General features: G+C 44.0%; 2 protein-coding genes across 5 annotated transcripts in view; one reads left to right on the top strand and one right to left on the bottom strand.

Moving 5' to 3' along the window:
- Nucleotides 1–317: 317 nt before the first annotated feature.
- CFAP276 (cilia and flagella associated protein 276) lies at nucleotides 318–6869 on the bottom strand. Its single transcript, XM_004448972.5, has 5 exons — nucleotides 6676–6869; nucleotides 1991–2107; nucleotides 1330–1445; nucleotides 865–989; nucleotides 318–468 (listed from the first exon to the last, which is right to left on the bottom strand). Exons 1-5 carry the CDS (start codon nucleotides 6754–6756, stop codon nucleotides 398–400), a joined length of 510 nt encoding a protein of 169 aa, XP_004449029.3. The 5' UTR covers nucleotides 6757–6869; the 3' UTR covers nucleotides 318–397.
- A 725-nt stretch (nucleotides 6870–7594) lies between these two features.
- The window catches only part of ELAPOR1 (endosome-lysosome associated apoptosis and autophagy regulator 1), an 88041-nt gene continuing 74533 nt past the window's right edge, over nucleotides 7595–21102 (top strand). For 3 of the 4 annotated variants that reach the window (XM_004448967.4, XM_004448966.4, XM_058303088.2), the window contains exon 1: nucleotides 7732–8059. In XM_004448967.4, coding sequence (XP_004449024.1) covers nucleotides 7907–8059 — 153 coding nt within the window. In that variant the 5' untranslated portion in view covers nucleotides 7732–7906. Of the gene's footprint in view, nucleotides 7646–7731; nucleotides 8060–21102 lie in introns of those variants that run through there. The other variant, XM_071217211.1, reaches the window with a different exon arrangement.

Here is a 21102-nt window from a genome sequence, read left to right as displayed (position 1 = left end):
AGAGCCATTACAGTGTTTGTAAGCTCTTTAAGGGGTTATGTTTGCTCGTGTCTCTCCAACACAGCTCATAGCCTGATAAACTTAGGTTTGCAGTAAATATTGAATGGATGGATCTGCATGGCCAGTGAAATAACTATCAGTTTATGAAGTATGAATACCTGTCTCCTGTCAAAGATGTGCTGATCTATCTTAAGTCCTTATCTTTTTAGCAAGATGACTTTGCAAGTTACAAATACCACATACACCACGACCAGTTTCCAGAAGGGAAAATTTCCCCCCAGATTTTAAGGGTAGTCCAAGATTAACACACGTTAGGCTTCATCTTGCAAAATCTATTTAATGGAGGTGAGTGGCAGGATATTCCACTATGGTTTATTAGTCCAGGGGCCTGTCAATACTAGGTGGAGAAGAAGCCGCCATCATTCTTTCGGGAGTAGCCTCCATTGGTGGCAGCTGTGTGAGGGGACACTGGAGAGAAGAAACGGCAGTGAGGGAGGGGTCTGCAAATTCCAGATCCTTTGCCTCTTCCAGGAACCTTTAATCACTTGTACATTTATGGGTACTATGGAGAAGGTTCTTTATCAGTTGGGGAAAGTAGCATATGGAGGACTGATGGAAATAGCTATAGGTCTTCCATCCCTTGCTGGAAATTTTTGTCCCTTAAACCTAATGCTGATCTAAGATGCTCTAAAAAACTGAATCATTTCATAGCTTCAGAGTCAGTATGTCTCCTGCTCTGAGGTGTACGGACTTAATCACTTTTACAAGATCCTCAGTCCCTGATATTCCCTCAACTCTGATTCTTGGGTCCATTTAAATGGACTTACCTGCTGTCCATCTGTCCACCCAGTTTCTAGCCCTTACCTATGGATCCCTGGATGCTGTGGATGGATTCCTTCTTTGGGTTAATCCAGTGTCTGATGTTAGCCCGGGATGTGATGGGGGGTGGTGGGGGAGGGGGTAATAACTCTTCAGGGATCTTGATGATTCTAGAAGATGGTGTGGGGAACAGGGGAGGAGTGGTATCAGTCCGAAAGAAAGGTGAAGAGAGAAAGGTTGCATGCAACCACAACAATAAAAGCAGCCCAAGGGCCTTTTCCCCTTTTTGGAATTAACTGAAGGTTTTGTTCATACAAAAAAACACATCTCGGGGGCTTTCTGTTTGTTTTAGACAATGAAAATAGAGAAATTGCATTATAGATACAGATGTTAAAATACAGAAACTTGTATACAGTTGAGAATCTATTGATTATTTCTCAGTTATCACTTTACCTTACATGTTTGATGGCAGTGTCCTTAGGATACAGAGGTTCTGCTACTACCACTTACCCATGAGTATCCTGAGTGGTTTCTTGGTGCACCAGTATCTCATTTTTGTCCTTGAACACCCCAGTGTGGTGGTTGTATAAGGCTGCTAAGCGGAAATCCAGGTCATCCTTTGGTATCTACAGAGGAAGTCAGTCTCCTCAGGGCTAACATAGCCACCTCTAACTCTTCCCCCCTCTGTACTCTAGTCATTTTCTCTTGGGCTCTACTCTTCCTCAAACGCTTAGTGAACTCCCTATGGGAACTGAGATCCACCAACTCCTTACCCCATAAATTGTTCTACATGATGACTTAACTCTGTCAATTGAGAATTCATTCTTTGGTTGAGTTTTAAAGAATGGTGAGTTCTCACTGGAGACTGGGAGTCATTATACTGTCCCTGACTTGGGCTTAATGTATATTCTCTCATTCCAGGTTATATTCAGCCCTCATTTTAATCAGAAGAGTTAGAAATCTGGTAAAATTTGTTCAAGGTAACTCCCTGGAGCAAAACTCAAGCCTTTAGACTTCTCAGAGCTAAATTAATTGGCTTCTAATTTTGGATTTGGTAGGTTCTTGGATTGGGGACAAAAGGAAAGATGCTCAAGCAGTCAGGGAGAGACTACCTTTCAAAGATATTAATGACTCCTAAATGGATGTAAAGAGAAATAGCATTTCTAGGTACCTTGGGATCAAAAAAAAAGGCTTCCCGCCTCGTGGAGGTGATTGTGCGAGTTGAGTTGAGCCGTCTCCAGGGTTCTTGTTGCTGAGCAACATGAGTTGGGTTCTTATATGGGAGTTTCTGCAAAAGAGAAACCACATCCAGGACCTGCTCACAGGAGGCCTTGCTGACTTCGTACTTTCAGTGACATCTATCCCCTTTTTCCATCTATTTTATTTGAATCTCAGAGGGAGATCTGCAAAGAGAAGACTTCCCAGTCCTTTGATCCTCCTAATTTTTCGGTCTTAGTGATTACTGACAGAAGCAGGCTATGAATATAGGGAAAGTGGTAGGTGGGAGAAGTGGGTAAGGGGTGGGTGAGGAGCAGACAAGAAAGATGATGAGTTCAGGTTTAGACATAATTGAGTTTGAAGAAAAGGTGTGACATACTAATGCAGTTAATTGTTCGAAAGTTGGAAAAAAGCAGATTGTTGGAGCAGAGCTCAGGACAAGTAATATAGTTCTGGGGGTTCTCCACATGAGGCAGAAGCTGAAGTCTGAAAAAAGGACTTTGACCAGAATAGAAGAGCTGGTTCAGGAAGGGGGGGCAGGCGGGTAAGAAGTGGATACTGGGAAGTAGATGTGGCTCAAGTGATTGAGCTTCCGCCTACCATATGGGAGGACCTGGGTTCGATCCCTGGCACCTCCTGGTGAAAAAGAAGAGAAGGCATGCGCACGCGGCAAGCCAGTGCCCATGAGTGCCAGCGTGGTTGGCGAGTGCCCATGTAGTAAGTGTAAGTGCCCATGTGGTGAGCCAGTGCCTACCCAAGTGAGTCACGCAGCAAGGAGATGATGATTCAAAAAGAGACACAAGGGGAGAGTCAAGGTGAAGCACAGCAGAAACCAGGAACTGAGGTGGCGCAATTGACAGGGAACCTCTCTCCACATCAGGAGTCTCCAGGATCGAATCCCAGTGAATCCTAGAGGAGAGAAAATGAGAAGAGAAGATAACACAGCAAAAACAGCAGGGTAGGAGGAGGGGAAGGGGGGAAAATAAATAAATCTTTAAAAAAAAAAAAAAAAAAAAGGATACCAAGAGTGGCAAAAATAGAATCAAGAGAATGCAGGGATAGAGCATCCACCACATGGGAGGTCCACGGTTCAAACCTAGGGCCTCCTTAACCTGTGTGGAACTGGCCCACATGCAGTGCTAATGTGTGCAAGGAGTGCCCTGCCACGCAGGTGTGTCCCCCATGTAGGGGAGCCCCATGCGCAAGGAGTGCACCTCGTAAGGAGAGCCACCCAGCATGAAAAAAGCACAGCCTGCCCCGGGGTGGCGCCGCACGCACTGAGAGCTGATGCAGCGAGATGATGCAACAAAAAGACAGATTCCCAGTGCTGCTAACCAGACTAGAAGTGGACACAGAACTCACAGCGAATGGACAGAGAGAGCAGACAACTGGAGCGGGGCAGGGGGCGAGAGAAAAAAAAAGTGCAAAGTGTGAAGAGGAATTTCAATAAGCAGGGAAAGATCACCAATGACTATAGGAAAGTCAAAGGAAAAGTTCATTGGGCAGTCAGTCCAACACTACGGGCCTGACTGAAAAGCACATAATGGATTATTTTTTCATTACATGTAAAATGCCATATGCTTCACCACTATATCTCCAGTACCTAATACAGTGATCTAACAGGTGGTAGGTATTCAAAAATGAAATAATGGTGGAACCAATGCTTCAATTCCAGTGAGTATAGTTACGACCTAGTAGAAATATCATTCAAACAATCCCATGTTGTAACCCTCTTTCCCCGCCCCCAGTATAGCAAAATGCTGTGTGATTCAGCTCAGTGAAACCTTAGTTGAACAGTATGTGCTAAGCACTGTGCTAGTCACCGAGATGCTAAATGAAAGAAAAATGCTACAAATAAATATGATGCAAGCATAGACTCAGCTAGCCTTTGATGTGGGCCTGGGGCAGCTCTCCTCCCACTCTTCTCGAAGACTACTTAAACCTTGTCACCTCTATCAGCAGAAGGATGATACTGTCTTTCACTGAGAAAGTCATGACTAACAGCCAAGAATGTCAACTTCTACAGTTTGCGTCTGCAACCACTTTCCTTCAATCTCAGAGAAAGGGAAGCTCCCTTTTTACTTAAAAACCCCTCCTCCTTGGACCCAGACTCCCCCTCTTCTTGAGAGACCTGCACCATTTGGCCACCCCCTTTCTTCTAACCTCAGCTACTGTCTCATTCCTTTATCACCACCTAACTACCACCCTCTCACCTCCCTTACAGAGCCAAACTTCTTCAAGAGTCAACATTTTACTATCTCCGCTTTCTCCCTATTCCCACCCCCTCTTCAGCCCATTGTAGCCTGGCTTCTGCCACAAGCCCCACTGAAACTGTCCTTGCTTTTAAGCAATGATCTCCATGACAAGGTCCAGTGGATGCTTTCCAGACCTGATCTTATTTGACCTCTGCAGTATCTGGTGCCACAACTCTGATTGCCTTGAATGCTCTCTCCATCCTCTGTGGGTCCAGCCACTCCCATGTTTCCTCTTGCCTCTAGTGTTACAGCTCAGCTGCCTTCACTGCTCTACCTTTTCTCTCTGCACCTTAGACAGTGGTATTCCCCAGGGTTCTAGTTTTCTGTCTTTCTTACTCTCACAATTCTCTCCTATAGCTTCAATTACCAGGTGGATATTGTGACTCTGGTATATACATCTTCAATCCAGAACTCTCGACATGGTCACCTACTAGTCCTCTCCACTTAAATGTCTCATAGGTACCACAAAGGCAACACTTTCAGAATTGAATTCAGCACCTTTCTCTCCAAACCTGCTTCCGCTGGATGCCCCATTTCAGTGACTGTTACCAACCTGGACTGGTCCTACCTCTTGGGCCATATCTGGTCAGCCACAAAGTTCCATCTTAGTGTCCTGCCCTTTGCACCTTTCTCACGTCTGCACCTTATCACCAGCTCCTGTGTCACTGCTTTAGATCCATTATCCTTCCTCCTGGAGATTTTTGCACTGCTTCCTAGCTGATCCCTCTTGCCCCACTCTCATCCTACCCAGTCCTCTGCCACCTGAGTTCTCTGACACACTCATCTGATTGTGTCCCTCCGGTGCTTAAAATCCTGCCATGCTTTCCCAGCACCTCCAAGATGAAATCCTAGCTCACTAAATGGCACACCCAGCACACCCAGCCTGCTCCAGCTTGGCCCCAGCTCACTTCTCCAGCTCTAGCTCTCTCAATTCCTTCCCTTCACACCTCTGCTTCAGCCATCCTAGATATTTGTCATTCCTCTCCATGTGTATGCACCTGCTGCTTCCTTTGCCTTGACTGTCTGGTTCCTGTTTCCTTCCTCCTAACTCATTTTCCACCATTACCTGGCCTAGATAACTCATATTTGTTTATTAGTTTTTTCACCCAAAAAGCAGTTTAATCTGTTTGTTTTTGTTTTTTTAGGTGCCAGGGCCGGGAATTGAACTCAGGAACTTGTATGTGGGAAGCCGTTGTTCAATCACCTAGCCACATTGATTTCCCGGAATTGGTTTTTTCATTTGTTTGCTTGTTGTTGTTGTTTTTTTTGTTGTTTTTAGGAAGCACCAGAAACCAAACTGGGACCTCCCGTGTGGGAAGCAGGAGCTCAACCACTTGAGCCACATCAGCTCCTGATAACTCATATTTGGGTGTTAAAACTTACATGCTCTGGGAAGTTTCCTGTAAGCTCCCAGTTCTAACCTTCTCTCTATGTATAACTTTCTCATAACTCATGTGCTACTGTAAGCATTTTTTCTGTTGCTGTCATCTGTCAGTCTTCTAGTAGAGTTCCTTGAGAGGGAGAACTATACCTAATTTTATATATATCTTCAGTGCTTAGCAGAATGCCTGGCATATAGTGAATAATATTTGTTGAATAAATAAAAGGAAGCTCTTTGATTTTGTTATCAAGGCATATTGACCATCTAATTCGCCTTATTTTGTACCACTTCAAAATATCCCGAACACTTCTACCAGAAAGAAACATCTAAATTCCCAAGCCACTGACTAAAAATCACACTAAACGCACATATACACACACAACCAGAAAACAGAGATGCTGTGAAGACAGATGTTTAAAGCATGACCAGGTGGCTTCCGGAGGATTCTCTCCTACTCTGTAGCGCACTTTCCAAAGAGGACAAAGGGGGCTTGGTGGAAACTGGGCCTGTTTAAGTCTCATTACTTATAACAGTCATTCCATTGGGCTGCTAGAATCCTTGTTCCTCTGGATTCAAACTCCACTTTGCTCAAAAGTACCTCTGAGGAAGCTGACGTTGCTCAAGCAGTTGAGCTCTTGCCTCCCACATGGGAGGTCCCAGGTTTGGTTCCCAGAACCTCCTGGAAAAACAAACCAAAACCAAAAACAAAACAAATGCAGCAAGCAAAACCAACTCGGGGGAAGCGAATGTGGCTCAGTGGTTGAGCGCCGGCTTCCCACATAGGAGGTCCTGGATTCAATCCCGGTCCCGGTAGCTAAAAAAAAAAAAAAAAAAAAGTCCCTCTGAAACTTCAGCCGACCCTTATATGAGGACTCGGAGGCAGGCAGGAAACAGATTTCTCGGGGACCTGACTCGGTGTCCTCACCAGAATCCTTTAAGTTAGCATCTCTGCCTATAACGTCGACAGAAGAGTGTTGTGGGCCCTGCTGGAAACCACAGTACCTTGGAAGACCGCGGTTTTCCCAAGTAGGAATCATCGTTATCCAGCCTAGGGAGCTGGAAGGGGTCCCGGGTGGGGGGCATGGTTGAATGTGGAGCGTGACACTCTTCTAAGGGATGGATCCCAGCGCAGCCGCGGCACAACCTTGGCCCGCGAGGATTGCGGGTCCCAATTGTTTGGAACGCCCACTTTCGGTCGCCAGGCAACTGCCCCGAGGTCTGTGACTGAGGTCAAGTCCCTTCCAGAAGGGCGCCCCCTGGCGGTTCGAGCGGGAGGCCCTCCGGGAGGACGCTGGGTGCGAACCCGGAGGCAAAGGGCCCCGCGTGCCCGGGATTGGCGTGTTGAAGAGCGCCGGCCTCCCGCCGTCCAGGGCTCCCACAAAAGACTCCAGCTGAGGATGGACATGCCCAAAGATGACCCAGAGACTTCCTTCTTCCTCGCGCCTAACAAAAGACTTTTATTTTCAGAGCAGTGAGAGAACGGGGAAGTCTAGAGGCCGAAGAGCCTGCGTGCGTGTCCGCGTTTGGAAACTTGCCGGTTAAGGCAAACTCTCCTCGCCTCAACGCGGCCTAACCGCACTGGTCTCAGGCTTCCCGTCGAGCCCGTCTGAAAAGCACGAACGGCTTTGGCGGGTTGGAAGTCAGAGCTTGAGAAGCGGTTGTCGCAGTAGGGCACATCCCCCGAGGGTAGAGACGGCGCCTCAGCCTTCCTCCCGCCGCTTCGTACACAGTAGGTGCTTGATAACTATTTGTGGAACGCCACGTCTGCAAAATTAGGGCTACCACAAATAGCCCACGGCCCGAAGGCGCGATAAGAAACGCGAATTTGGTGGCGGGGGCCCGGAGGACGTTCCCACCGCGCTCTCGACGCTTCGCGCGGCGCGCGCCCGTCGGGCGGGCTGCGGGCCCCGGGCGCGGGCACGCGCACGCCGCGCGCGCCGGCGGCGGCGGCGGCTGCCATGGCGACCGGCAGGTGAGCGGCAGGGGCGCGCGTGGTCCCTGCCCCACCCGCGCGGAGGGGGAAGAGGAGGCGGTTGCCCGGGCGACGTGGGGAGGAGGAGGAGAAGAGGGAGGAGGAAAGATGGGCGGCCGCGGCGGAGCCGCAGGGAGGTGACTGAGGCGGGCCCAGCCCCCCGCAGCCTCCCCGGCGTCCCGCCCGCCCCTTGGCTTTCCGCCCTCCGCCGGCAGCAGCCGCAGCACCTGAGCGCGGCCGCCGCTCGCCCAGGACCCCGCGATGGCTGAGCCCGGGCGCAGCCTCCATCCCTCTGCCAGGGGCCGGCGAAGACCTGAGCGGCGCCCGCCGCGGCTTCTGCGGCTGCTGCTCTGGGCCGGTACCGTCTTCCAGGTGACCCAGGGAACGGGACCGGAGCTTCACGCCTGCAAGGAGGTACTGTCTCCCCCATCCCGCCCCCGCTTGGGTCGGAAACATAGTGGATCCCAACGGAGACCTTGGAGACCCAGGCACAGACGGTTTCAGAGGCCACGGACTGCAGGTGTCTTCGGGGCTCAGGCGGGGGAGGAGGGCAGAGGAGCAGACCCGCGTCACGGCGAGGCCAGTCCGCCGAGGACCCACAAGCACAGCCGCCTCCCAGCTCGGACGGCGGAGCGCGGGGACAGAGGTCCCGGCTCCAGGAAACCCGGGTCCTCGGCTCAGCAGCAAGGCAGGCAGAAGACATGGGTTGTTTTCCAGCGGCGGGGAAATGACCTTAAAAGTGATTGAAACGCAAACTATGCACAGAAGGGCCAAAATGAACGTGGGAAAGGGGAGAAGTGGGCTGAGAAAGGAGTTAGGAAGGCCACGGGGAAGCAGTGGCGCCAAGTGGGATGTCTTGTGGTCTTACCATAGCTTCGTGAAAAAGGGAGCGTGAGGGCGGGAGAAGCGGGAGAGGGACTGTGGGATCCCATCTCTCTTTCCCCTGACTATGAAACACCCGTTACCTTGCAGGCTGCTAATTGCCGGTTCTCTTGATCTCTTTGCCTCCCTTCTGTGCTTGGTTTAATTTACCTGACAGCACACGATCCACCTTTTCAAGTCTTTGAGTTCTTCAATATCTCACTTTCCACCAGTCTCTACTCTCCTTTGGACTTTGGCTGACCTATGTAATAAGTCTTTTTCAAAGTGTTTCTAAAACATTGGCAACACAATTCAGATTATAAGAAGTGAATGTTTTCTAATTTAAAAATGCCTTTTGAAAACTTTCTGGAGGGACACGGAAAGATATCATGGGTAACAAAACTCAGTAGTTTCTGTATTATTGAAATAACAAATGTTGATTTTGGTTGTGCTCCAAGTAACTTTAACCATATGGCAGAGACACCAATGAAATATTTGCAGGAATGGCATTGGGGAAGGAAAAATAAAAGTTGTTCTGTTGTCTTCTGTGAAAGGTGAAAGACGTCCTAATACGTCAAGAGCCTGGAACTGTAAAAATAATCCCAAATGTCAAACTTGGCATAAGATTTTGAGAGCTTGAAGTACTTTTAATAGGTTGTTAGTGTTAACTGATTAGCAACAGCATCCCCCTATTATTATATTATTATGAAGATCTTCTACCCTACAAAAGGTCATGAAGAAATGGGGGAAGGGGATGAGGAGAATTTTTGTATGAATGAATATTTTTACTTCATTCATGAGTATGACACAAGTGACTGTCAGTGGAACATTTGATAACTTTTATCAGTCCTCTTCTGGGCCATCTATCTTCCTACCCAGAGATTTTATGACCTGTTTTAAAGATAGCTGGGAACAGTGACAGTTGCTCACTGTCCTTGGTGGCCTGTGGTGTAACCAACCGAAGTCACCAGTCCAAGCAAGTTCACTTGCTTGAGAGTCAAATGTAAGAGTCTCCTGAGTGGAAGGTAAAAATATTACAGCTCCACTACCAATTCTTGTTGAGAATCTTTGTCAATTATGGAAAATGTAAGGCATTTAAGAAAGTAAACACTTCATATCATCTCTGTGTGGAGGGAGAGAAAAACGTTTATATTTGAGGATTCTAACTTGTGTATAAGTTTTGCCTTTAGTCCTATTTCAATGAGTATTTGCCTAAGCAAAAGATCTTGCTGTGAGCTATGAACTTAGGGTAGTGGAAAGCTGTGCAGTTTTTGTTTTGTTTTGTTTTTGTTTTTTGAGGTACCAGCACTGGGGATTGAACCTGAGACCTCGTATGTGTGAATCCAGTGCTCAGTCACTGAACCACATTAGCTCCCTGAGTTGGTTTTTTCATGTTTGCTTGTTGTTTTGTTTTATTGTTTTTTTAGGCGGCACCAGGAACTGAACCCAGGACTTCCCATGTGTGAAGCAGGTGCTCAACTGTTTGAGTCATATCCGTTCCCACCATGCAGTTTTGTTTTTTTTCAAAGATTTATTTTTTATTTCTCTCCCCTCCCCCCTTCCCACACCCCGGTTGTCTGTTCTCTATGTCCATTTGCTGTGTCTCCTTTGTCCGCTTCTGTTGTTGTCAGCGGCACAGGAATCTGTGTTTCTTTTTGTTGCGTCATCTTGTCTCCGTGTGTGCGGCACCATTCCTGGGCAGGCTGCACTTTCTGCCCACTGGGCGGCTCTCCTTATGGGGCGCACTCCTTATTCCTGGGGCTTCCCTACACCGGGGACACCCCTGTGTGGCAGGGCACTCCTTGCGCGCATCAGCACTGCGTATGGGCCAGCTGTCCATGCAGTTTTTTGATCTGCAGAATGGGTATTACAATATACCTATCCCAGAAGGATTACTTTGAGGATTGAAAGAAAATACATATAAAACACAAAACATAGGATATCTAACCTGCTTTTCCATTCCAGCTTTACCCTTAGGTCCACCCCTATACCACAGTGGAAATGACTTAGGAGGCATGTTCATTGGCCACTGACGTCAGCAAGTCCTATTTACACTCTCCTTGAGCAAACAGTGGCACTGAACACCCTTGATTCCAAACCATAAGGAAGGGAATAAAGCCCTTATAGTATTCTTCAGGTGGCATTTTGAGTCAACCCAACAGGTTTGGGGGCTTCCAACCCTAAATTTAGATGGTGAAAACCAATTCAGGGTAGACTAGCCCTTCTCTGTTCTTCATCTTCATATGAGTTTCTTATGGGCCCATGTTACATGTTAATGTCAGGGGTGCTTGTCAGGCCAAGGCTGATCCTAATGACAACAATGCTCTCCCAGTCTTGTGGTGATTACCGATGGGCTTGGCCTCGTTTCTGAAAGCTGAGGTGTCCCTCCCCATCTTATCAGGAAACAGAGCCATTTAATCTGAGGCCTAAACTGAGGGGGCAGAGAACTGGGAGTTCTAGATTACTGGACATGGTGAGGGGCTTGGTGTTCCTTCCAGAGTTTTACAATAAATGGTATCACCAGTAGAACCAAACATCCTGCGCAGTGTTTGTCTTCATGAATCATTTCTTTAGCCCTGTGCTAGCTCAGGCTAAGTGCTGACCAACAGCCAAAGGAGTATTTCCCATAACACAATGAATCTAAATCAAGTGAGAGAGGAGCAGAAAACGGCCTCTGACACGATCTGCCTCGTCCTGAGGCTCCAGTGCTAATTGCCCCCAAAGGGACTTCCCAGTCGAGATTGAAAAGCCCACAGGGTTTTGGAATCTGACAGACATGGATTGGAATAAAATTTGCTGAATGAATAATGACTCTACTACTTAATAAGGATGCTACTTTGAGCAAGTTAATTAACTTCTGACAGCCTCAGATTCCTGATCTGTAAAATGGAGATTGTAATACCTATCTCACAAGGCTGTTGTGAAGATTAAATTATATTAGATAACACACATACAGTGCCCAGTATATACTCCTGGCATGTCATAGATGCTTTGTAAATGTTGGTAAGCAGAAAAGGTAAGTTCATGAATAATGACATAAGGTAAAATGTAGCAAACAGTGCTGGAATGGCTGTAGAGAGGTTGACAGGAAAAGAGGGTGGAAACTTATTTGAACGGTTGGCACTTGACCTGCTTCTGGAATGATCAGTAGAATTTTAATGGACGGAGATGGAAGAAGAGTGTTTTCCATGTAGAGAGGAACCTGAGGAAAGGTCCACAAGTGAAAAATACAAATGGTCCTGAGACCAGTTGGCTGAAAGGTAAAGTCGGTGTGGAGCACAACAGAAGATTCTAAACTTAGTGGAGAATCCCTGAAGGATTTCCAGCAGAGACAACAGTGTGTTGAGGCAGACCAAAAGGTCAGAGCAGAGAGTCGGGGCCAAGGCACCAGTTCTGAAGTTCTTACTGAGGTCAAGGAAGATGTTAACAAAGGGACTGCATTGGCGTGGTATGGATACGAAAAATGCTAAGGGTGGAGTTGAGAGGATGAGGCAACCCACTGAAAGTTTAGAATGAAGGAGAGGAGAAGGATGAGGATTTTTGTCAGAATTTTAGAGACTGGTAGGAACTGGTAGGCAAAATGAAGAATGGCTTTCTGGAGCAGAGTGATAGCTTTTCTTAGTACAGACTTCCCCAGGATCAGTTCCTGTGCAATGTAGGAAAAAGTCCTGACACTTTCCCCTCCCTTCCTCCCTCCCTTCCTTTCTTCCTTCCATTTATCATAAAATACTTCGAACATCGCAATATATATTGGTTTTGTTTTATATCAGAGGGGGCTAAAGATCTGAAGATATTTTTAAGAAGTCATTTTGTCCATTTTCCTGTCTCAAGGAAGGAGTATACTAAAACTAAACCAGATTGATAATTTTGTGACTTAAAACAACAAAAAACAAAACCTTTTCAAATTACAAAAGTAACACATTTCATTTGCATGCAAATTGGAAAGTATAGGCAAATAAGAAGATAGTAAAAAACACCTATTAAACTGTCATCACAAATTATCTTGTATATCATTGAGAGAGAGAGGCAGAATAGCGGTACAGAGCATTGGGTTTGGATAAAACTGGATAGGCAGGATTAACTTCTGGCTCTACCACACAGTAACTGTAAGATCTTATTTAATGTCTCAGTTTCTTCAACTGCAGAACGGGAATACTAATAGAATACACTTTTAAAATATAATGTGACAAATTAATACATGTAAAGTGCTTAGAATAGTTCTTAGCCCATAGTAAGTACTCAATAAATGTTAACTGTAATAATTATGTTTTTAATAGAAGTATAATTAACATAGTTTTTAGGGGAAAAATTAAGAATTTAAGGGCCATAGAAGCAGGTTCAATTGAAAAAGAAAACAAGTAAATGCGAAAGATATTCTGAGGGAAAAGTTGATAGAACTTGGAAAGAGAGACAGGAGAGCATAACAGTTAGGAGTGGCTATTGAGCACTTGAAATGTGACTAGTGCAGCTGAGGAAATGAATTTTTAATGTTATTTAATTTTAATGTATTTAAGTAAAAACTGGATAGTCGATTCAGTTATTGGAAATCCTTTAGGTGTGTTTGGAACAACTTGGGTATGGAAAAATCTCCTTTCTCAATTGTAAATTCCATGAAATCTAAGCGGAGATCAAGTATTTCTCTTCCAAATTTAGAGTCCAAATTGAGATGTCCTGTAAAGTGTAAAATAAATGCTGGACTTTGAACATCTAGTAGAAAAGAATGTAAAATATCTCATTAATTGTATTTTGTATTGATTACATTAAATGATAATATTTTAGATATTATCTAAATTAAAAGTATTATTAAAATTAATCTTACCTGTTCCTTTATACTTTCTTAAATGTGGTGACTGGAAAATTTTAAATCCTGTATGTGGCTTGTATTATGTTTCTATGGGACAGTGCAGGTCTGGAGGTAATGACTGTGAAAGCCTGATGCCTGCAATTGAATCCTAGTTTTACCACTTGAAGTTACATTACGTTGGGCAACCCTTAGCCTCCACTTTTTCATCTGGAATATGAGGCAAATGTGATTCTTTGGGAGGATTAAACAAGATAACGTGTGAAAAATGTTTTGTGAAAAATGCGTAGCCTGTATAATAAGCGCTCAGTAAATGTTAGTGCTTGTTACTGTTCCATAATCCACTTTATAAAAATTTAACAGTTTGCCAGCAATATCTTTCTAGGTCATTGAGTATTCTTGTCTGACATCATTTTTTTCAAAATTATTGTGGTAAGATGTTAATGTGACAAAATTTGCCATTTTGAGAATTTCTGTGTATACAACTCAGTGGCTTTAATTGCATTCACAATGTTGTACAACTATCACCACTATCTATTTTCAGAACTCTTTGTCATCATTTTAAGGACGTGATGACCATCTGTATTAGACCCATCCCTTCTCACCTTCTTAATGCAGGCCAGCAATTCTTCTACTGCTCTGTAGTCATTGATTTCTCCCACTACTGGATCAATCCTATCAACATTCAAACGTGCTATCATTTCTCTTGTCTTAAAAATTAGAAAGAAAAAAACCCCAACAATTCCTCTTGATTACTTCTTCCTCCTCCAGCTGCCACTCTATTTCACTGCTCCCCTTTACAGTAAAAGCCCTTGAAAATCTTCGCTGTAATCACAGTCTCTAAATCATCTCTTTCCTTCCTTCCTTGAAGCTATTGCAAGTAGACTTTTATCCCCACAACTCCACCACAACTGCTCTTATTCAATCCAATGTTAACTTCTCAAACTCGATCAGACTTGCTCTTCCAGCAGTTGGTAGCGCTACGGTCACTCTCAGCTCCTGGAAACACTTTCTTCTCTTGGCTTCCAGGACATTCATTTTCCTGTGTTTTTCCCTCCCTAGTGGCTCCTTCTCCTCAGGCTCTGAATCTGGCATTTCCCCAGGGCTTGGTCCTTGAGCCTCTTCTCTATTTTCATTCCCTTGGTGATCTCATCCTGTCTCATGACTTTAAACATCATCTGTAGGTTGATGACTCCCAAATTCACACTTCCAGTCCGGACCTCTCCCCGGAACTCCAGACCTGTCATCCCTTGGTACTTATTTGACTGGCATCTCAGATTTGCCAGGTCCAAAACTCCTGATTTCCTCACCGCCTTTGAACCTGTGCCCCCCAGGATCTGCCTCATCTCAGTGAATGGCAACCCCGTCCTTCCAGTTGGGCAGGCCCCAAACCTTGAGGTTGTCCTGACTCCTTTCTGTTGCCTACTCCTCACGTCCAGTTTATCAGAAAATCTTGTTCGCTTTTCCTTCAACATTTGGCCACTTCTTACACCTCTAGTGCTACTCACCCTTGTCCAAGGCACCATAGCCTCTCACCTTGAAGACTGCAAAATCCCCCTGATAGCTTTGCTTCCACTTTCAGCCACTTGTCTATTCTCAACACAGCAGCCAGAGTAAACCTATGGAAAATAAGAAAGATTTGTCCTTTCTTTGCTCAAAATCTTCCAGAGGTTTCCTACGTCAGCATAAAACCTGCAAGGCCCTTCATACCATCTGCACCAATTCAAACCCTCTGCCCCAACTACTCCATCCCTATCCTTGTCTCCCCCCACCTCCCTGGCCCTCCAATTGCTGTTTTCTCTGCCTGGAAGGCTCTACCTCAAGTGCATAGCTTATTCCCTAAAGTCCTTCGGGTCTTTGTTGAAATGTCACCCCACACCCTACCCCATTTTCTGTTTTATTTTCTCCTGAGCAGCTATCACTCCCTCCATACTCTATATTTTACTCATTTCTCTTTCTCTACTAGTATAAAAGTGCCATGAATGCAGGAATATCTGTGTTTTGTTTAATGCTGGTATCTCTAACACCCAAAAAAGTATCTGGTACATAGTGTACTTTCAGTAAATATCAGTAGAATGTGTGAATGAAATAGATGAATGGAACTCCATTGTTGGAATTTATTTAACCGATCCCCTATTGTTGAACATATAGGTCGTTTCCAATTATAAACAATGCTAGTATGGAGCTCTTTTTAAATACATATGTCAATACATTTGTCATTATTTCCTTGGAGTAAATTCACACAGAATTGCTGTGTGAAAGGGTTAGGTCATTTTCCCACAGGTTTTTTTTAAACCAGTTTATTCTCTTGCCAGTAGTGGAAGAGCTTTTTACCACACCACCATTAGAACACATAATTTCTCTCATCCTTGTTTATAGCATAAACATTATCTCATTATTACTTTAATACTCATTTCTTTTATTTCAATACCTTTGAACATAACTTTCATTTTTTTGTATTCACTCCCATTCACTGTTTAATTATATTTAATTATGTAATAATTGCTATATGCTAAATACACATATATATCTGTAAGTTATTAACCCACTGCCCAACTTAAGAAATATTTTGTGTCAACATTCCAGAAATTTTTAGTTCATTCTCCAGTTGATAGATATTTGGTTCCCAGTATTTTGCTATTTTATTTTATTTTTAATGTATTTTTTATTTATTTTTAAGATACATAGATCACACAAAATGTTACATTAAAAAAATATAGGGGATTTCCATATGCCCCACTCCCCACACCCCCCACTTTTCCCACATCAACAACTTCTTTCATTAGTGTGGTACATTCATTGCAATTGATGAACACAATTTGGGGCACTGCTACACAGCATGGATTATAGTTTACATTGTAGTTTATGCTCTCTCCCACTCCATTCTGTAGGTTATGGCAGGATATATAATGTCCTGCCATCTGTCCCTCCAATATCGTTCAGGACAACTCCAAGTCCTGAAAATGCCCCCATATCACACCTCTTTTTCCCTCTCCCTGCCTTCAGCAACTCCTGTGACTACTGTCTCCACATCAATGATATCATTTCTTCCATTGCTAGAATCACGATAATTCTATAGTAGAATGCCAGTAAATCCACTCTAATCCATGGTTTATTCCTCCATCCTGAGGACCCTGGGATGGTGATGACCACTCCACCTCTAAATCAAGAAGGGACTTAGATCCCACATGGCTGATGGATGGGATTCTCCTGCTTACAGTTGTAAACTCTCTCTGTTCCTTGGTGTGTTGGTTGTCCATCCTCACCTCCTGGTTAGTTGTCCTGGGTGAGTCCAATGAAGTAGAGAGTAGGTATTGCAACTCTGCTGAGGCCCAGGGCCCAGCTGGCACATGGACAGCCCAGAGATGTTTTGCTACTTTAAATAACGGTGCTATGGACATTATGTCTTCTGGTGCACAGGTGCAAATTTCTGCAAGGTTTATGAGTAGAAGTGCAGTGCTGGACTGTGGGTATGCACAGACTCACCCTTAGGAGAGAATGCCAAACAGCATTCCCGAATGAGAGAATTAATCCTAACTTTTTCTCCAACAACTCCAGAGACTGAGATTCTATGATAGACTTTAGTCACTTTAGCCTCAGGCGTTCTAAATTAGGGCTTAACCGAGGGGCCATTTCCCTTCATAACTCATGTCGTTTCTTCAGAGCTTTTGGGGAGCATGTTACCTATGGTTTTACAGCTTTCTTCAGTTTTCACTGATTCGTAATGGGATGTAGGACCCAAGTTGGATGGGTTTGCTTCTATTCCAGAAGCTGGAGAGACATATTCATACTCAGCACACTCACTGAAAAGACCCCAAAGGCAATTTCCAGGTGTGAGCTTCTTCTGAAAATTGTTAACATCTTAAGGTCTCAAGGTAGCATCTTCAGGTAAGATGGAAGTGTCACTACATAGGAGATTGAGGGCCACTGCTCTCTACTTGTGAGGAGTCTGGGTTATTGAACCAGTCCAGGGGAAATATCCTGTGGGCACATCTATCCCCCATATTTTGAGTTGGTGGATTCAGCTATACTTTAGAGTTTGCCTTTAAATTCAGGATGAAAAAATTTTAAAAAAAGGTCTTAATACTATAATACCTTAGACACTGGAGGGACTAACTTCTTAGAAATGGACGGTACCAGGAGCTATCTGGCCTGGGGAAATTTAGGTAATTTTTGTAAATATGGAGCTTATTCATATTCTGATGGTGAAATAATAGAGGTCTTCTTTGTGAGTGTACTCTTTATTTCAAAGGATTGATAACTAGAGATCTTTATAGTTCCAAAAGTGGCTTCTCCTGCCCAGATACCTTTTCAATAAGAAAAGGATCTGTATCAGTTAGTTTTTGCTCTGTAACAAACTACCCTAAAATTTAATGGCTTAAAACAATCATTTTTTTTTTAGCCTGCAATTCTGTCGGTTGACTGGGTGGTTCTTCTGATCTTGACTGATGTCTGCTGGGCTCCCTTACACAACTGTGGTCAGTTGGTGCGTTGGCTGCAAGCTAGATAATCTAGAATGGCCTCACTCAGATTTCTCTTCCTTGTGGCCTGTCATCCTCCAGCAGGCTAACTGTGAACTCGTTTATGTGATAGTCTCAGGGTTGGAAGTAAAGTAGAGAGCAAGCCCCACTGAGCAGGCTCTTACCAAGCCTCTGTTGGTGACATGCTTGCTCTTGTTGGTCAAATCAAGCCCCGTGGCCATGAAATAGACTCCCACTCTTGATGGGAGGCCCTGCAAAGTCATATTGCAAAGGGACATGGCTAGAGAGATGGAAAAGATGTGTTACCATTTTTGTTATAGCCCACAAGATCGTTTACATACTGTCAGCATCTTTCTGGAAAGATACTGTCTGAGAATTTTTCATGGCTGTAGTTGTTGGGATAAATCGCTGCTTCAGGAATCCAGCAAGAAAATTGCAGCACAATAGTGAAACATCGTATTCAAAGCAAAGCATACAAAGCATTACATTTCTAATGGGACTGGACCCCAAATTGCCTTACTTCCTTTTGGCCATTAAATACTATTTTTAAATAGTTTTATTGTTTCTTTAATAATGTTTCATTTTTATTGTAAAAAATCAAGAAATACAGAGTACAAAAAAGACAACAAAACTCACCTGTGAACATTTGTTATATCTTTCCAAATTTCTCTCTGTGATTATAGACACATAAATATAGATATATAGTTTTTTATGTATACCACACATGGTGTTTCCTAACCTGCTTTTTCATATACACAATTGTACTCAGGGACCTCTTCATGTTAATAAATATAGAAGTACTTCATCCATTTTTTAAAAATCATCATTTTTAAAGCTGCACAATGTTCTGTAGCATATATATAATATAATTAATTTAACAATTTTAAATTGCTTCCCTTGTCTGTTAGTATAAACAATATTGAAATGAATACCTTTGCATATACATTTTAAAATACGTATTCAATTGTCATTCGATTAATTCCTTAATTTACTTTCTTATAAATAGGGATTGTGTGACCAAAGGGCATGTATATTTTATTTTGTTGCTTATCCAATTTCTCTTTTGGAAAAATTGCAACAGTTTTACTTTGCATTAACCCTGCACACCCTATCCTTTTATTATATCCTTGCCAATGCTATCACTTCTTTCAAACTTTGACAATCCAATAAGCAAAACATATGCACACCCTCATTCTTCTTGGTTCCAGAGCTGAGGGACCCTATGGTTTTCAAGAAGAACCCACCTAGAGTTCCCAAGTGCCCTCAGAGCATTTCTGAAAATTTTTACTGCAACTAAGAGATATTTGCTGGCTCCGCATTCTCCTGCTTCAGCTTCCCTGTGTGCAGTTACTTTTTACTCTGCACAAAACTGGACATGCTACTTAGCACTTCTCAGAGTGCTAAGAATTCCTCTACATACCTAGACATACACCAAGGAACAAACACCACCACTGCAATACAACGCTGAGAAGCACTGTCAATCTTCGCTTATGATTTTTTTCAAGAAGAAAGTATTTATCAATATAAAGATCACTCTACTTCATTCTTTTCTTCTAAATCCCTTCCCAGCTGCTTCCACCCAACCAGGAGTAAAAACTCCTTGCCTTGGGAAATGGACTTTGGCCTAGTGGTTGGGGTGTCCGTCTACCATATGGGAGGCCCGCGGTTCAAACCCCGGGCCTCCTTGACCCGTGTGGAGCTGGCCATGCGCAGCGCTGATGTGCACAAGGAGTGCCCTGCCAAGCAGGGGTGTCCCCCGCGTGGAGCCCCACGCGCAAGGAGTGCGCTGGTGAGGAGAGCCGCCCAGCGTGAAAAGAAAGGGCAGCCTGCCCAGGAATGGCGCCGCCCACACTTCCCGTGCCGCTGACGACAACAGAAGCGGACAAAGAAACAGGACGCAGCAAATAGACACCAAGAACAGACAACCAGGGGAGGGGGGAAATAAAATAAATAAATAAATCTTAAAAAAAAAACAAAAAACAACTCCTTGCCTTTTGCCCATGCTATGCCCAGCCTCCCTTCTCCTCTTTCACAGTTCCCTACCTAGGTACTCCTTGGGGAGAAACTTGTTTGATTTGAAAGCAACATCAATATTCATAAATAACAACTCCAAACAATTTATAAATTTGGCTAGGTACTGTGAAAGAAAAGTGAAGAGTATGATGAGAGATAATTATAAGAAGACTAAATGTAGATTGGGAAGATCAGAGCAGGCCCCTCTGAAAAGTGAGCTTAAGCTATGACTAAAGGATGGGGAGGAGTTTGGCAGGTTAAAATAAGGGGAAGAACTCGTGGGCAGGAAAGGCACGTGCTTAGGGGATGGAAAGAAGGCCAGTGTGGCTGGACCACAGTGTGTGAGAGGAGGGTTATGATATAAGATTACACCTGGAAAGTGAAAATGCATACTTTTTCTCTTTTTTTTTAATAAGAGGTCCCGAGGAATGAACCTAGTACCTCATACTTGGGAAGCAGGTGCTCAACCACTGAACCACATCCACTCCCCCATGAGCATTGTTTTTTTTTCTTTTGTTTGTTTTGTTTTTAGGAGCTACTGGGGATCGAACCCAGGACTTCATACTTGGGAAGCAGGCACCCAACCACTTGAGCTACAGCCACTCCCCACTATTCCTATTCTGAAATTCAGAATCAATTAAGAGGAAGATGCGATGTTTTTATCAAAGGGTAGAGCATGGCTTTTGTTTTAAAAATGTTCTAATTCACTTTTTCTTTAGAGATCAGTCAGTCACAAAGCACCCTTGCCAGCCCCCACAATACGTGGGCGAGTGCCAACCCTCAGGTGGGCCTGAGCCTGTATGATAATGAGAAGCTCACTATTTCTGAAGGCAGTCCATGCCACTGGGGTAAAAAGTGTTTTGTTTTGCTTTTTAACATTTGTAATTGTTATACAGTTCTTTATTTTGAAACTGAACTTGCTACGCCCTTTCAGGATTTCACATGTTTCAGCATTTTCTCTCTTACCTTGAGACCAGAACCCAACTGGATCCAAGACAGGCTCTTTGTACCACTCTACCCATTCACTCCTGTTGTCCAAGACCAAGGATATTCTTTCCCAACTTATGAAAGTATTCATCCATTTCTTAAAGACTTGGTTGGACCTAGAATCTTGGCTCTGAACATTCAAGGAGAACTTTCTGTAGCATTTAAGAAGATCATTTAAGATTCATTCTGCTCTGGTGGTCACCATATTAGCATAAGACACTCCAAAAATTTTCCTGAGACATTATTGTAAATTGTTATGGCACAAAGATGGTTGTAAGACTGTAGAAAGGAATCTTAAGGAAATTGTGAATGTA

The sequence above is a fragment of the Dasypus novemcinctus genome, chromosome 9, assembly GCF_030445035.2.
Source record: "Dasypus novemcinctus isolate mDasNov1 chromosome 9, mDasNov1.1.hap2, whole genome shotgun sequence".
Lineage (NCBI taxonomy): Eukaryota > Metazoa > Chordata > Mammalia > Cingulata > Dasypodidae > Dasypus > Dasypus novemcinctus.
This window is presented reverse-complemented; position numbering and strand designations above follow the sequence as displayed.